Source organism: Equus caballus, chromosome 22 (assembly GCF_041296265.1).
Source record: "Equus caballus isolate H_3958 breed thoroughbred chromosome 22, TB-T2T, whole genome shotgun sequence".
Classification (NCBI taxonomy): Eukaryota; Metazoa; Chordata; class Mammalia; order Perissodactyla; family Equidae; genus Equus; species Equus caballus.
In genome coordinates, this window is record NC_091705.1 from 28,107,919 (window position 1) to 28,123,242 (window position 15,324).

Here is a 15,324-nt window from a genome sequence, read left to right on the forward strand (position 1 = left end):
GAAGGACCCACAACTAAAATATACAACTATGTACCAGGGGGCTTTGGGGAGAAAAAGGAAAAAAAAATAAAATCTTTAAAAGGGAAAAATACTAACTTTCCTTTTTTTTTTCCCTTTGGTGAGGAAGATTTGCCCTGAGCTGTTGCCAATCTTCCTGTTTTATACGCGAGCCACCATCTCATCATGGCACCGACAGACGAGTGGTGTAGGTCCGCACCCAGGAACCGAAGTGGAGTGCACTGAACTTAACCACTAGGCCCCGGGGCTGGCCCAGTAGTAACTTTCTTACGGATAAATCTGGCAGACACTACCTTAACTAGATGGCCAAAGTCATTACTACCAGTGATGGGGAAACTTAATACCACACTTCCCCTGATAAGATGCACTGAGAAGGGCACAACGTCATTTCCGTGCTATTCCTGTCAAAAACCCATGACCTGAAGCTAATCCTGAGGGGGCACCAAGTAACTGGCCTGGACTCTCCAAAAACGTCAGGGTCATGAAAGACCAAGAAAAGCTAAGGAACTGTTCCAGATTAAGACGTCTCAACAGATGCAGAAAGAGCATTTGACAAAAGCCAATACCCTTTCATGAAAAAAACATTCAACACGCTAGGACTAGAAGAGGACTTCCTCAAGCTCATACAGGGCATCCAAGGAAAATCCACAGCTAACACCATATTGAATGGGGAAAGACCGAAAGCTTTCTCCCTAACATCAGGAACAAGACAAGGCTGTCTGCTCTTGCCACATCTGTCATTCGACCTTGTACTGGAGGTTCCAGCCAAGGCAATTAGGCAAAAAGATGAATGAAGGGCATCCAGATTGGAAAGAAAGAAGTTAAACTATCTCAATTTGCGGATAACATGATCTTTCATATAGAAAATCCTAAGGTATCCACAAAAGAGCTCTTAGAGTTAATGAGCTCGGCAATGTTCCTGGAAGCAGGATCAATATACAAAAATCAACAGTATTTCTACTGTGATATAATAAAAAATAATATTTGGTCTTTGTCCCTGGCACACAGCTCCTAAAAACCCTTGAAATCTCTGAAGGAATGAGTGTCTTTTGTGTGCTAATGAGAAGACTGGGGCTGGGGGCCCTAGGCAGCTTTAGGATGAGGGCTGGTTGCCAAAAAGAGAGGCATGATTAGAGGGTTGGAACGTTCAGCCTCAGTCGCCAGCCTCCAGGGAGGGAAGAGGGGCTGGAGTCAATCATCAATGGCCAGCGATTTAATCAATTATGTCTGTGTAATGAAACCTCCATAAAAACCCCTCAACAACAGGGTTGGAGAGTTTCCAGGCTGGCGAACACTTAAAGGTGCTGGGAGGATGGCACGCCTGGAAAGGGCGTGGAAGCTCCCCACCCGGCCCCCATCTCACCCTACGCATCTCTTCCGTTTGGCTGCTCCCGAGTTCTATCATTTATAGTTAACTGGTAATAGTAAGTAAATTGTTTTCCTGGGTTCTGTGAGCAGTTCTAGCTAATATTTTTAGGGCGGGGAGGAACCCCCAATTTGTAGCCAAGTTGGACAGAAGTGGGGGTAACCTAGAAACCCAATACTTGCAACTGGCGTCTGATGTGAGGGCAGTCTTGTGGGACTGAGGCCTTAACCCTGTGGAGTCTGACATTAACGCCAGGTGGTTAGGGTCAGAATTGAACTGTGCTGCAGGACACCCAGGTGGTGTCCAGAGAGTTGGAGAATTGGTTGACTTGAGGAAAAAAACCCACATATTTGGTGTCAGAAGTGTTGTGAGTAAAATCAGTTTAACTACTAGTGGACACTGAAAATGGATTTAAGAAAACAATTCCATTTACAATGGCATCAAAAAGAATAAAGTAGTTAGGAAGAAAGTTAACAAAAGAAGTATATGGGCTGGCCTGGTAGCATAGTGGTTAAGTTCTTGTGCTCCACTTTGGTGGCCTGGGGTTTGCAGGTTCCTATCCCAGGTCCAGATCTAGTACTACTTGTCAAGCCATGCTCTGGCCACATCCCACATACAAAAAATAGAGGAAGACTGGCACAGATGTTAGCTCAGGGACAATCTTCCGCAAGCAAAAAGAGGAAGATTGACAACAGATGTTAGCTCAGGGCCCATCTTCCTCACAAAGGGGAAAAAAAAAAAAGAAGAAGTGTAAGACTTGTACACTGAAAACTACAAAACATCATTGAGAGAAATTTTTAAAGACCTAAGTAAAGGAAAAAGCATTTCATGTTCATGGATCAGAAGACTTAGTATTGTTAAGATGGTAAGACTCCTGCAAATTAAATATACAGATTCAACATAATCTACCAAAATCCCAACTGCCTTTTCTGCAGAAATTGACTAGCTCATCTTAAATTTCATGTGGAAATGCAAGAGACCCTGAACAGCCAAAGCAATCTTGAAAAAAACAGAAGGTGGATGACACACTTCCTGGTTTCAAAACTTACTACAAAACTAAAGTGATCAGGATTCTTTGGTACTGGCATAAGGGAAGACATACATATCAATGAAATAGAATTGAGAGTCCAGAAATAAACCCATACATTTATGGACAGCTGATTTTCAACAAGGATGCCAAGAAAATTCACTGGGGAAAGAGCAGTTGTCTTAACAAACGGTTTTGGGACAACCGGATATCCACATGCAGAAGAAGGGAGTTGGACCCTTACCTCACACCATATACAAAATTAACTCCAAGTGGATTAGAGACCTACATTTAAGAGCTAAAACCATAAAACTCTTAGAATAAAACATAGGTGTAAATCTTTATGACCTTGGATTAGGCAATGGTTTCTTGGATATGATATCAAAAGTACAAGAAACTAAAGAAAAAAATAGATAAACCTCACCAAAGTTAAAAACATTTGTGCTTCTTGAAACTATCAAGAAAATGAAAAGACAATCCACGAAACTGGAGAAAAATATTTGCAAATCATATTATCTGGTAAGGGTGTAATAAATAGAATATATAAAGTACCTTTGCAATCCAACAAGAAAAAAACAAATTATAAAATGGGCAAAACAGGGCTGGCCCAGTGGTGCAGCGGTTAAGTGCACATGTTCCATTTTGGTGGCCCAGGGTTCGCCAGTTCGGATCCCGGGTGTGGACATGGCACCACTTGGCAAGCCATGCTGTGGCAGGCGTCCCACATATAAAGTAGAGGAAGATGGGCATGGATGTTAACTCAGGGCCAGTCTTCCTCAGCAAAAAGAGGAGGATTGGCAGTAGATGTTAGCTCAGGGCTAATCTTCCTCAAAAAAAAAAAGGGCAAAACATCTGAATAATCATTTCTCCACAGGAAGACAGACAAATTTTCAATAAGCACACGAAAAGATGTTCAACAAAACTAATCATTAGGGACATGCTAATCAAAACCACAATGTGATACCACTTCATACCCAACAGGATGGCTAGAAGACAAGTGTTGGTGAGGATGTGGAGAAACTAGAACCCTCATACATTACTGGTGGGATTGTAAAATGGTACAGCAGTGTGGAAAAGTTTGGAAGTCCCTCAAAAACTTAAGCATAGAGTTAAAAATGACCCAGCAATTCCACTCTTAGACATATACCCAAAAAAGTGAAAACATACATCCACACATAAACTTATACACCAATGTTCACAGCAGCATTATTCATAATGGCCAAAAAGTGGAAACAACTCAAATGTCCATCAACTGATCAATACATAAACAACATGTAGTACATCCATGGAATGGAATACTACTCAGCAATAAAAAGAACGAAGTACTAAAAAGAAAATCTAAAAGAAAAAAAAATTATTTAAAACGGGGCCGGCCCTGTGGCCAAGTGGTTAAGTTTGTGTGCTCTGCTCCGGCGGCCCAGGGTTTTGCCGGTTTGGATCCTGGGCGTGGACCTAGCACCACTCATCAAGCCATGCTGAGGCAGCATCCCACAGGCCACAAGAAGGACCCACAACTAAAAATATACAACTATGTACCGGGGAGCTTTGGGGAGAAGAAGGAAAAATTTTAAAAATCTAAAAAAAAGAAAAAGAATGATGTACTGATACATGTTATAAAATGGGTGAACTTTGAAAACATTATGCAATATATTATTATTCAGCCTTAAAAATGAAGAAAATTCTGGCACGCTACAAGATGGATGACCCTTGAGGATATTATGCTAAACAAAATAAGCCAGTCACGAAAGGACAAATACTGTATATGATTATACTCATATGAGGTACCTAGAGAAGTCAAATTGAGAGACAGAAAGTAGAATGGTGGTTGCCCAGCTGTTCAGGGAAGAGAATAGGAAGTTACTGTTTAATGGATACAAAGTCTCAGTTGGGGAAGATGAAAAAGTTCCAGAGAAGGATGGTTGTCATGGCTGTACAACAACATGAATACACTTAATGCCACTGAACCATATCCTCAAAAATGGTTAAAATGGTAAATTTTAGGGGCTGGGCCCCGTGGCCGAGTGCTTAGGTTCGTGCGCTCCACTTCGGCAGCCCAGGGTTTTACCAGTTCAGATCCTGGGCACGGACATGGCACCACCCATCAAGCCATGCTAAGGCAGTGTCCCACATGCCACAACTAGAAGGACCCACAACTAAAAATATACAACTGTGTACTGGGGGGTTTGGGGAGAAGGAAAAAAAGAGGAAGAAAACTGGCAACGGATGTTAGCTCAGGTGCCAATCTTTAAAAAAAAAAGGTAAATTTTGTTATTTCACCATACATACACACACACACACACACATACACAAGAAAAGCAGAGATTAAAGAAACATAATAACCTTGGTTCGGGGGCAGAGGGGAAACACACATACACACACACATATGTGGAAAGAGAGAAAAGAGAATACAATAAAGCAAATGTTAACAATTGGGTAATCTGGATGAATACATACAGGAGCTCTTTGTACAGTTCTTACAAACTTTACTGTAAGTTTTAAATTATTTCAAAATAAAAAGTTTAAAAAAAATTTATGTTACAGACCCAGGTTTGTTTTTGCCCACCGCCCAGAAAGCCAAACACCGAGACGACGAGATTGCAGCAGAGAGAGAGTTTACTCACGAGGCAGCCACGTGAGGAAGCGAGAGCATGAGCCTCAAATTCACTTCCCCAAAAACAGGGACTCAGGGATATTTATAGGATAGGGGGCAAGGTGGTCTGAAGTGTGGAGAGAGGTGACTGGAGGTGAGGAGAGGTCAGGTAATTGATGATCGGCGCAAGCGTAGTCAGACCCCGTGCCTCTTCTAGGACCCGTGTTCACAATGGCAGCGTTAGCATGATCTGAGGGTGGAGTTTTTAGCCTCTTGACGTCAAAAGGTCGCCTGTCTGACTTCTGCGCGGGCCCAGTTGTTGAATTGGTCGTCTCAACCCGCCTGAAGTGGACAAGGAGTTCTGACTGAAAAACAGCTCACACACCCATTCCCATGGTGACCCAGGCTCCAGGGAGACGTTATCTATAGGAGCCTAGTGGGAGTGAGAGAGCATATTGCCGAAACAGCACCGTGAACAATGGGTGGGTTAAACAGCTAAAAGTTATAATCAGTAATTGCAGAAAGGAAAAACTTTAGTACCTAGATACTTAATCATCAATGGCTGTTTGCCGGTTTCATTCCTATGTCCAAAACAGAACTTCTCATCTCTCCCCAAACCTGCTCCTCCCATAGCCGACCCATCTTAGAAAATGGCAGCTCTGTCTCTCCAGTTGCTCAGACCAAACCCCTTGGAGTAATCCTTGATCTTCTCTTTTACACACATTCCAGTCCATGCACAAATCCTATTGGATGCAACTTCAAAATATTTCCGGAGTCCCACCCCTCCTCCCCACCTCCACTGCTACCGCACGAGTCTGAACACAACACCTGGTTGAACATCTCATGGGTCTCCCTGCCTCCACCCTTGGCCCATTCAGTCCATTTCACACAACACCCAGAGGGATTCAGTGAAAACCCAAGCCAGATCATGTCACCCTACTGCTCAGAACTCTCTGATGTCTTACTGTGACCTACAAGGAGGCACTGGCTACTGCTTCTCAGATCTCATCTCCCCCATCTCCCCTCACTCCCTTCCCCACAGTCACACTGGCCTCCTGCTGCTCCTTGAGCAGGAGCTGGACAAGCTCCCCCTACAGGGCTTCTGCCTTATGGCTCCCTGCGCTTGGCTCACTCCCTCACCTCCTTCAGGTCAGCCCAAATGTCACTTCGTGCCAGGCACCCCCCTCCTATTACTCTCTCTCCCCTCACCCTACTTTACTGTCCTTCGAGGCACTTATTTCTACCCTTCAAGCTATGTAGATACTTGCTCACTGTATCTCCCTCCACAGGAACAAATGCTTCCGGGGCGTGGTGACTAGTTCACCGCTGTTTCCCCAGCACCCAGCACGGGGTCTGGCAGGTAGAAGGTGTCAGTTCATATTTACAGAATAAATAATTGGGAGTTAGAAAATTCCCTTGGGAACATCTGCGTTGGATCAAAGAGGGCCGGGAGAGAAAAGTGGGCTAGAGTCCAGTGGGGACTGATGGGTAAGGTGTTCCTTCAGGGGTCAAAATGATGGACAGGCCCTAATGCCTAATTGGGGAGGAGATGGGTTTATCCTCCCAGACTCCATCCTCTGACTCAGACCAACAGGGGGATGCTGCTGCCGTCAAGATCCACCTGTGGTTCCCAGCCCCTGCCCTTCTGGCTGGCTCTGGGGGTGCTGTGGCTCTTTCTGGCCACTCTTTCACTGTGGCCGCAGTGGCCTCACCACTACCCTCCCATTTTACAGGTGAGGAAACTGAGGGCGGGTGGAGGAGCACGACTTGGCCTAGGTGGGCTGTCCCCAGCGAGGCTCGACCCAAACTCCCATGTGCGCCCCACACCCACAGGGGCCTGACTGGCGGCCCTTTGCCTGAGGATAGCAGGTCCTCTCTGACACGCCTCTCCCCTCAGACTGGAAAAAAGCCATACTTGGCCTGATGGAAGCAAGCCCTCCCACGGGAAGCCAGGCAGCGGGGCCTTTGGGGAAAAGATGGGGAAGGGTCTGAGACCCGGAGGCCCGTGGATGTTCTGCCCGCCTCGCTGGAGAGGAAGGGACGGCCCAGGATGTCCAGGCCCAGTCACCGCCATCACCTGCCCGGGCCTACAACGGGCAAGGCCCTCATCGCAGCCTGGGGGTTCACCCAGGAGCGCCCCCTCCTCCCAGCCCGTGGGTCTCGGCCAAATAAGGCCGGGCGGGCCGCCGCGGCCCCGCCCCGCCCCGCGCACATTCTTCTGCCTTGTAAGGCCCGGCGCCGCGCCCCGCCCCGCCCCGCCCGCCAACCCACCCGAGCGACCCTCGGCCGCGGGCTCCGCACCCGGCTCCGCGCACCGAGCGAGCGAGCGCCTTCTCCGCACCAGGTGGGAGCCCGGCCGGCCGCCCAGGTGGTCTAGAGTAGGCGCCGCGACGGCCGGGGCTGAGCGGGGGCAGGCCCCGCGGACTGGGGCGTCGGAGGGTCTCTGGGCCTGGACAGCCACGGCGGGGCTGGGGCTGCGAGGTTGCCCGGGTGCGACAGGGATTCGGGCTGGGGCTGGGCAGCAGGGAGACTGCTCAGGGCTCTGGGAACCCGTGGCCCTTTGGTGAGGGAAGACTGTCCAAGGCCCTGCCCTTAGCTGTGGAGTTAGGGACTCCAAACCCAGAGCTCCAGGGTGCCCGGGAGGAGGAAGGGGGTCGTGATCGCAGGGCATTCCCTGCCCCAGTAGACCCAAGTGTCACAAATAGGAAACTGAGCCCTGTCAGGCTCCATGAGACCCCTGCGGAGCATCCAGTCCCCTCCCCCATCTCCTGGAGCAGGAGAGGGATGGAGAGGCTGGGGTCACTTCGCCCCATACACCCCAAAGCTGTGTGCCATGCACGGGGCTTCCGTGCTCCGGGCCATCTACCCACCTGGGCCTGGTGGTGGGGAAGGTCTGCCAGGGCCCTGCAGGCTCAGCCCTTACAAGGCGGGCAAGGACCTGGGTGGGGGACTCAGCCCTGCTCCTCCCAGCCCTCCAGCTGCTCTGGCTGCTCTCAGGAAAGTCAGATGAGGTGAGTTTACGAGCGAGGCAACTGGCACTGCCAGCCACAGGCACCACGAGGTAATGGGGGACACAGGCCTTGTCTTTGCTGTTATGGTGGGATTTCAGGCACCAGAAGGGGGGAGGTGGCACCTTTTTGCAGCCAGGTTAAGTACCAGCTATATCTGATCCCTGGTGTCTAGGACCCCTAGGAAGGGGAGGTAATGGCTCCAAGGCTAAGGGCCCAGCTGTCTCTGACCCCAGTCCCTCAACCAAGCCTAGAAACTGCCTCTGGCCACACACAGCCCTGAGCCCCTCACAGCTGCCTCTTCGGACAGAGGTTTCCTTCTGTGTTCAGGCCTCGAGGGCACCAAGGGCCATGTGCCACCTACTGACCCAGGACCAGCCCAGGGGTCCTAGCTTCCAACTGGACTTGTCCCCTCTCATGGGCATGCCATTTCCCTTCCTGGGCCTCAGTTCTAATAACTGCACAGTAGGGGCCACCCCACCCTCTCCACCTGCTTTCCAAGATTGCCGGGATGGACAAACCATAAAGTTAAGTGTTCTCAGCCGTGTCATGGCCCCTTGATAGAAGAGGGTGGGCCTAGGGCGGCTGTGGAGGCAGAGGGGCCCAGCCAGTATCAGAGCAGTGGCTGAGCTCTTGGCCATTCCTGCCTCTGGCTGTGGCTTCCTCTCTCCTCCTGGCCATGTCTACCCTAGAGCTTTGCAGACAGGAGGGTGGTGGTGACAGTGATGATGACCATCATAGCCTCTGTGGACTTCTCCTCGGCTGCCTTCAGTGGGTGCCAGAGTCAAAGCTCCCAAAGAGCACAGGGCTCATGGAGGGATGGGCCCCAGGAAGCACTAAGCCACAGGAGAGGATGGCACTCCCTGCTGACGCACCATCCCACTCTTGCCCAGGTCCCAGGCGAGAAGGGCTTTTGTGGACCCATCCTGAGCCGTGTGAGAAACACCGAGGGCCAGGTGTGTCCATCCAGTGGGACACAGCAGCCAGTGTCTCATGACTACAGGCAGCTGTGGCCCTGGGGACAGCTGGGGCTGGCCAGGATCCCAGCTCAGGGTTTCAGATCTCAAAGCCCAAAAACCAGGACGGACTGGAGCAGGGTCTTGGGATAAAGGCCTGCAGAGAGCTTGGAGAGCACTCACAACCACACAGTGTGGGGTGAAAAACAGGCTGAGAAGGCTTCCTGGAGGCCCTCGAGCAAGGGGTTCAGGGGCAGAGGAAGGAAGCGGGCAGCAGTCCTGAGGCCTCGGCCAGGCTCACAACTGCCCTAGCCGAGGGGCACATGGCACTAGGCCCTCACAAGTCATGACAAAGGTTCAGGGAAAGAGCCCCTTGCTGGGCCTCAGTTTCCCCATCTGTACAGTGGGGGCAGCAGACTGGCCATGGGTGCCCTCAGAGTCATTCATTAAACAAGCATCTGTTAGCCCGACTGTGGGCTTTGGTGTAAATCAGGGGATTTATACCAGCCCTGAGTGACTGAGGGAGAGAAACCTTTAAGTTCTTATTGTCAAAGCAGGGGTGTGGGAACTGCTCCCCAAGGGTGTGTCTCAAGAACTGGGCTGGAGAAGGAAGGATGATCCAGCGGGAGGGAGCAAGAAAGAAAGTCTGAGGGTGTCTCGAGAACAGACAGAGACCCAGCCTGGCAGGATCACAGATGGCAGGAGGGACACAGCGAGGAGTACCACAGTCGGTCAGGGCAAAGGGCAAGAGGGGTTCACATTCACACAGGGCCTTGAACGCCAGGCTGAGGGGCCCAGACTTGCTCCAGTGGGTGGCAGGAACCTTCAAGGTGAAGTGAGAGCTGCAGGTCTGGATCCGTATGGGACGGACGGGAGAGACTGGCTGGAGGCTAGGACGCCGGGTCTAAATAAGGGGAACAAGAAGCTGGGGTTCTCAGCCCGGGGGAGTCTCGCACCCCCATCAGTACTGAGGGGTGAGGGCAGGAGTAGGGCCTACACCAGATCTATCACCCACCTAAGGGGCTGGGCACCTGTGGGCAGGTGGGGGAGGGGAGGCTCCCCAGAGCAGGGAGTGCAGAGGGATGGGGAGGAGGAGAGAGGATGAGGAATGTCAGGAATGCAGGGCGGCTGATCCAGCTCCCTCCTGCTGGGTGGGGGGAGGAGGCCTCGGCCTGCAGGGAGCCTCACAACCTCCCATATGTCCACCCACCTTGTCACTTGGAGAGAGAGATGGACAGCGTAAATGCTATTGAGGATTAAAGGAGATAAAGCATGGAAATGGTTGGCACCGAACCCAATCCTAAGTGCCTTACCAAAACAGTCACAGCAAAAATAGCTTACTCTGCGCCCGGCACCAGTCCAGGCCTTCTCAGGCACTAAGTTAATTAATCTCTACTGCTGGGCATTCCTCATGTCCCCATTCCCAAATGAAGAAACTTGCTCACAGAGGTAGAGGAAGTTGTTTACGATCACACACAGCCCACGCTTGTCTGCTTTTGTGCTGATCTGGGTGGGAGCAGCCCCAAGCCTTTGGGAAGCCTTGAATGCCAGGCCCAAGCACTGACAGCCAGTCTGGGGACAGCAGGAGGATTCCCTGGCCCAGGATCATAGGCTCTCCCCCTGACACTCACTTCCTACAGGGAACTCCCACCTACCTGAAGCCAAGATGTCCAGCAAACGGGCCAAGGCCAAGACCACTAAGAAGCGGCCACAGCGGGCCACATCCAATGTCTTCGCAATGTTTGACCAGTCCCAGATCCAGGAGTTTAAGGAGGCCTTCAACATGATCGACCAGAACCGAGATGGCTTCATTGACAAGGAGGACTTGCATGACATGCTGGCCTCGATGGGTGAGCAGGGACCGAGATGGGTGGGGTCTAAGTGGGCCCCACAAGGGCTGCATCTGGAGCAAGCAGTGGGGCTGCTCATCACTCATGGAGCGCTTCCTGTCTAGTGACACATGGTCCCCATCCTGGAGAGTAGGTGCCATTACTGTCTCCACTTAACAGACAGGAAACTGAGGCCCAGGGCAATCTAGTGCTGGATTTGAACCTAGACAGGCTCGCTCCGGAGCAGAACTGCCTCAGGCAGATTTGTGGGCTGGGCTGCACAGTACCATTTCATTTAAAGAAAGGGATCAGCAACTAAAAGAAAGTTTGGACTGCACAGGCTTTCCATTGTACAGATGGGGAAACTGAGGCCTAGAGGGGAGGCCAGACTACCTCCCCTCCTTCAGAGGTCAGCCATGCCAGGTTCTCAGAGCCTCTGACACCAGTGACTTCCCTAAAACCAGTCTTAGAGCTGAAAGGGCTCAGGAATCTAGTACAATTCACCACTGCTCAGATGGGGAAACTGAGGCCCAGAGGCCAGGCCTCCAGACATCAGCCCCCCAACCTGTGGCCCTGCCCCCACATCCCTCCCCATGTGCTGGCCACAGACAATCACACTCAGCCCCAGTTCCTGGCACCCCTTTCATCCAGGTGAGAGTGTGGACCAGACACTGGCCAGGGGAGAGGGACAGCCTCTGGCAGCAGAGGAGGCGCCTGTGGTGGTCAAGCCCCAAGCTCTGGGGCCAGATAGGCCTGAGTCAGTCCCTGGTGCTGCCCCTCACAGCTGGGTGGCCCTGCTTTGTGTCTGTTTCCCTTCCTGTGCAATAATGACTGTGGCCCTTGTGAGCATCCCCAAGGTGACCATTGGGAGGGCTGACAGTGGACATGGCCCCCACCCTGGGTGCCAAACCTCTCCCAGCTTCAGGCCAACCTTGCTTGAAGATTCTCCCCCAGGAGGTCACCCAGCAGGAAGGAGAACTGAGGCTGGTGAGGGGAGGGGCTGGTGGGTCCTGACATCATAGATCCTCTGGGGCCGTGGCCATCCCGTAGGGACACAGCAGGGTGAGCGAGGCTCAGAGGAGACAAGGACAAGGAGACTTCTTCCCATTTATGAGGCAGCACCCTGCACCCAGGGCAGAGACCCCAGAGACCTGATGACAGCCCTGGGCATCTACCCAGAAGAACCCCACACTCCTGTTTGTAGCTCATGTCAGTGGATCCACAGATCAGTCATGGCCTCTGGTTAAGAATATCATCCTGAGGTTAAAAAACAACAGCAGTAAATAATAAAATAATAATAACAAGAAGCAGCTCTGCAAGCATTAACCTTAAATCTCAAAGCAATCCTATTGGGTGGATGTGATTATCATTCCCACTTTACAAATGAGGAAACAGGCTCAGAGAGATTAAGTAATTTGTCCAAGGTCACACAGCTACCACAGGTAGCCACAGGTAGAGCTGGGATTTGAACCCAGCCGTTGATTCCAGGGTCCACAGGGCCTTTCCAATCATTATCATGTGGTTTACAACCATTGTCTTCTTCATCTTCACAATTCTCCTAAGAGGCAGGGGAAACTGAGGCACAGGGCTGGGATTCAGACCCCAGCCTGTGTGACACTAAAGCTCACTGGTTTAAGCAATTTCTCTACTGTGCCTGGAATCTAGGGCCTGGCTGCCTGGCTCCACTCCTTCCTCACTGTATGACCTGGGACGGGTCTCTTCACCTGTGTGCCTCAGGTCCACACCTGCAAAGTGGGGGAAGAATCACAGGGTGGTGACAGTTATGCGAAAAGGCACGGGGAGCACCAGCCGGAGTGAGGCGTCAGCAGACGGGGCTCTTCTACTTTAGGAAGCACGCCTGGGCGTGGATATGAGCCCAGAGCAGGAAGCCGGTCGAGGCGGCCGGAGAGCCTGCAGGAGGGAGCGGTCAAGCTGGCCGCCCCGCAAGATGCTTCAGTCTACAAGTCACTATCTCCCGTCTGTGGGACTCGCAGTGGGCCCTGAAGGGAGGGGACAGGGAGGCGGGAAGGGACAGGCAGTGACAGCAGCATGCGTGCCCCCCCACCACAGGGAAGAACCCCACAGACGAGTACCTGGAGGGCATGATGAGCGAGGCCCCGGGGCCCATCAACTTCACCATGTTCCTCACGATGTTTGGGGAGAAGCTGAATGGCACAGACCCCGAGGACGTGATCCGCAATGCCTTCGCCTGCTTCGACGAGGAGGCCTCAGGTTGGCAGCCTGGGGGTGGGGGGTGCCCCCGGTATGCGAGGGAGGCTGGGCTGCACAGGGGCTTCAGGGCCTCTGCCCCCAAAGGCCAGAACAGAAATCACCTGTCCGCTGGTTTCTGTCACTGGAACTACAATGTCATGCAGCTTCCTTGTTCTCCCGCAAATGCTAGACCAAACCAGCCCACACCCACCAAGGCTTCCCACTTCTTGAGTTCACCTGTTGGCCCGACACACTCTGCCTCTGCTTTAGACCTTTCCAGAAACCAGACCATTCCAGGTCCTTCTGGCTAACAAAGTACAGAAACCAGTCCCCATCCTCAAATCTTCCAAAGGACTTCCTGTCCCACAGCTAGTTTTTCCCAGGGACAAGCCAGAGTGATGCTGGCAGTAGTAGTTTCAGTCGTTTCTCAGGGGCCACAGGCCCACCCAGGCCTATGTATATTCAGAACATTTTCCTGACTACCTTCACAGTCCCTACCAGGTTGACATATTTACATCCCATTTTACAGATCAAACAGGCACAGAGAGGTTAAGTACCTTGACCCGGACACACAGCTAGGAAGAAGGGGATTCAAACTCAGGCAGTGGAACTCTGGGGCTCCTGCTCTTAAAGCAGGACACACCCAGCACCCCTCTCACTCCCAGCCCCACGTTCCCCACAGAATCACCTCACAGATAGTCCCACTGCAGAACTCTTCCCTCTGGGGCCCTGGCAAGCTCAAACTGACCAGAGACTAGAGCTGTATTTTCCTGGCCCCTACCCCACTACAGGGTCTGCAAGGGCTGATGGGGGCCAAGGGGAGGGGGTGTGAAGTGTGTCCCAGCCTAAGTCCCCGTCTCAAGCCTCGACCCTGGCCCTGCCCCCAGGCTTCATCCATGAGGACCACCTTCGGGAGTTGCTCACCACCATGGGCGACCGCTTCACAGACGAGGAGGTGGATGAGATGTACCGAGAGGCGCCCATTGATAAGAAAGGCAACTTCAACTATGTGGAGTTCACCCGCATCCTCAAACATGGCGCCAAGGACAAAGACGACTAGGCCACCCCAGCCCCCGCACGCCCAGCCCCTATCCCAGTCACCTGCTCCCCCCACACACTGTCTGCACCAACTCCAGCCCACAACCCCACAGGACCCTCTCAGGGGATCCTCCCTCTGAGGGGTTAGGGGCCCAGCTCCCAGTGCAGGAAATGGGCCGAGAGGGCACAGTGGCAGGCAAGGGGCACACAGCCAATGTAACACAGGTGACCTTGCAAGAAAGGACATCTTCTAGGGAGTTGGGCCAGAGGGCTGGACCTGGCGGCACCGAGGGAAGGCCCCCTAAGAGAGCCCAGGCCTCAGCTGGTGCCTGCCCATTCCCGGGCTGCTCCCCACAGGAAGGGCCCTGTGTCCAGGTCTGAGACACCACTGCCCCTGCACCCCCATGCAGGGCATGAAAGCCCTTTCCCAGCCACTGCCAAAAACACATGAACCTCACCAAAGTCCCTTCTCAGGGGACAGGATGCCAAGTCCCCTCCCCTACACCCTGCCCAGCCACCAGAACACACCCCCCCCACGCGGAGTGTGCTCGAGAAGACGCATGCAGGCAGGCAGGATCTAATAGAAGGCTGAGCACTGCTTGGGTCTGCGTGTCTGTGGTTGCGGTGAACAAGGGAGCCCTGGGCCCTAAACACCCTCCCACCTCTCCTCCCATGCCCAGTGGCTGCCCTGATCCTCCCCACTTCCCGCCCCAGGGAAAGGCTCAGCTGAGCCCAGGCCAGCATGCGGAGGGACAGAGGTGCTGAGGGAACCGGCCCTCCTGGGAGGGGGGGGCAGAGCAGGGAGGATTCATGGGAATCACCCCAGCAAGTCCCAGTGGGGGGTTCTGGGCCTCGGAGGGGGCAGGGGTCAAGGTCATGCCCCCTTCAGGACTAGAGCCTGGATCTCCAGGGTCACCTCAATGCTCCTGGAAAGCCAGGTGGTCCTGGAAAGGAAGGTTTTGGGAACAGTGAGGAAGGTGCATCCCAGTCGCTCAGAGGTGGAGGTGGGAATGGACGGGTTTAATGGATTCCCGGAGGTCAGCTCCAGGCAGCTACCAAGTGTGCTCTGGGCTGTGCCCTCGCAGCTAGAGGGTCAGTTCGGCCACATGATGGCAGCACAGCATGCCACAGCTTTTTACATCCCACGTGTACACGAGGCGGGCAGGGTTGTGATCCCTGTTACATTTGAATGATGGGGACACTGACAACAATGCCTGGGCCATAAGAGAAACGAAAATATTGGTTGAATGCACAGACAGCCAAGAGGGGGAGGGACTGCCT

General features: G+C 52.6%; 1 protein-coding gene and 1 long non-coding RNA gene across 2 annotated transcripts in view; one reads left to right on the forward strand and one right to left on the reverse strand.

Annotated features, from left to right (window-relative positions):
* The window catches only part of LOC138915148 (uncharacterized), a 53,060-nt gene that overhangs the window by 8,545 nt on the left and 29,191 nt on the right, over nucleotides 1-15,324 (reverse strand). The gene's annotated exons all lie outside the window — the stretch shown is intronic.
* On the forward strand, nucleotides 6,913-14,641 carry MYL9 (myosin light chain 9). The gene is made up of 4 exons (XM_001502012.7): nucleotides 6,913-7,345; nucleotides 10,606-10,815; nucleotides 12,865-13,026; nucleotides 13,893-14,641. The coding sequence occupies exons 2-4, from the start codon at nucleotides 10,632-10,634 to the stop codon at nucleotides 14,063-14,065; spliced, it is 519 nt and encodes a 172-aa protein (XP_001502062.1). The 5' UTR covers nucleotides 6,913-7,345; nucleotides 10,606-10,631; the 3' UTR covers nucleotides 14,066-14,641.

Bases quoted from the DNA above. Each gene is read 5' to 3' on its own strand.
- MYL9 (XM_001502012.7), top strand. From the start codon at position 10,632: ATGTCCAGCAAACGGGCCAAGGCCAAGACCACTAAGAAGCGGCCACAG. The intron at 10,816-12,864 runs GTGAGCAGGGAC...CCCCCACCACAG, and splicing joins TGACATGCTGGCCTCGATGG to GGAAGAACCCCACAGACGAG. The intron at 13,027-13,892 runs GTTGGCAGCCTG...CCCTGCCCCCAG, and splicing joins CTTCGACGAGGAGGCCTCAG to GCTTCATCCATGAGGACCAC.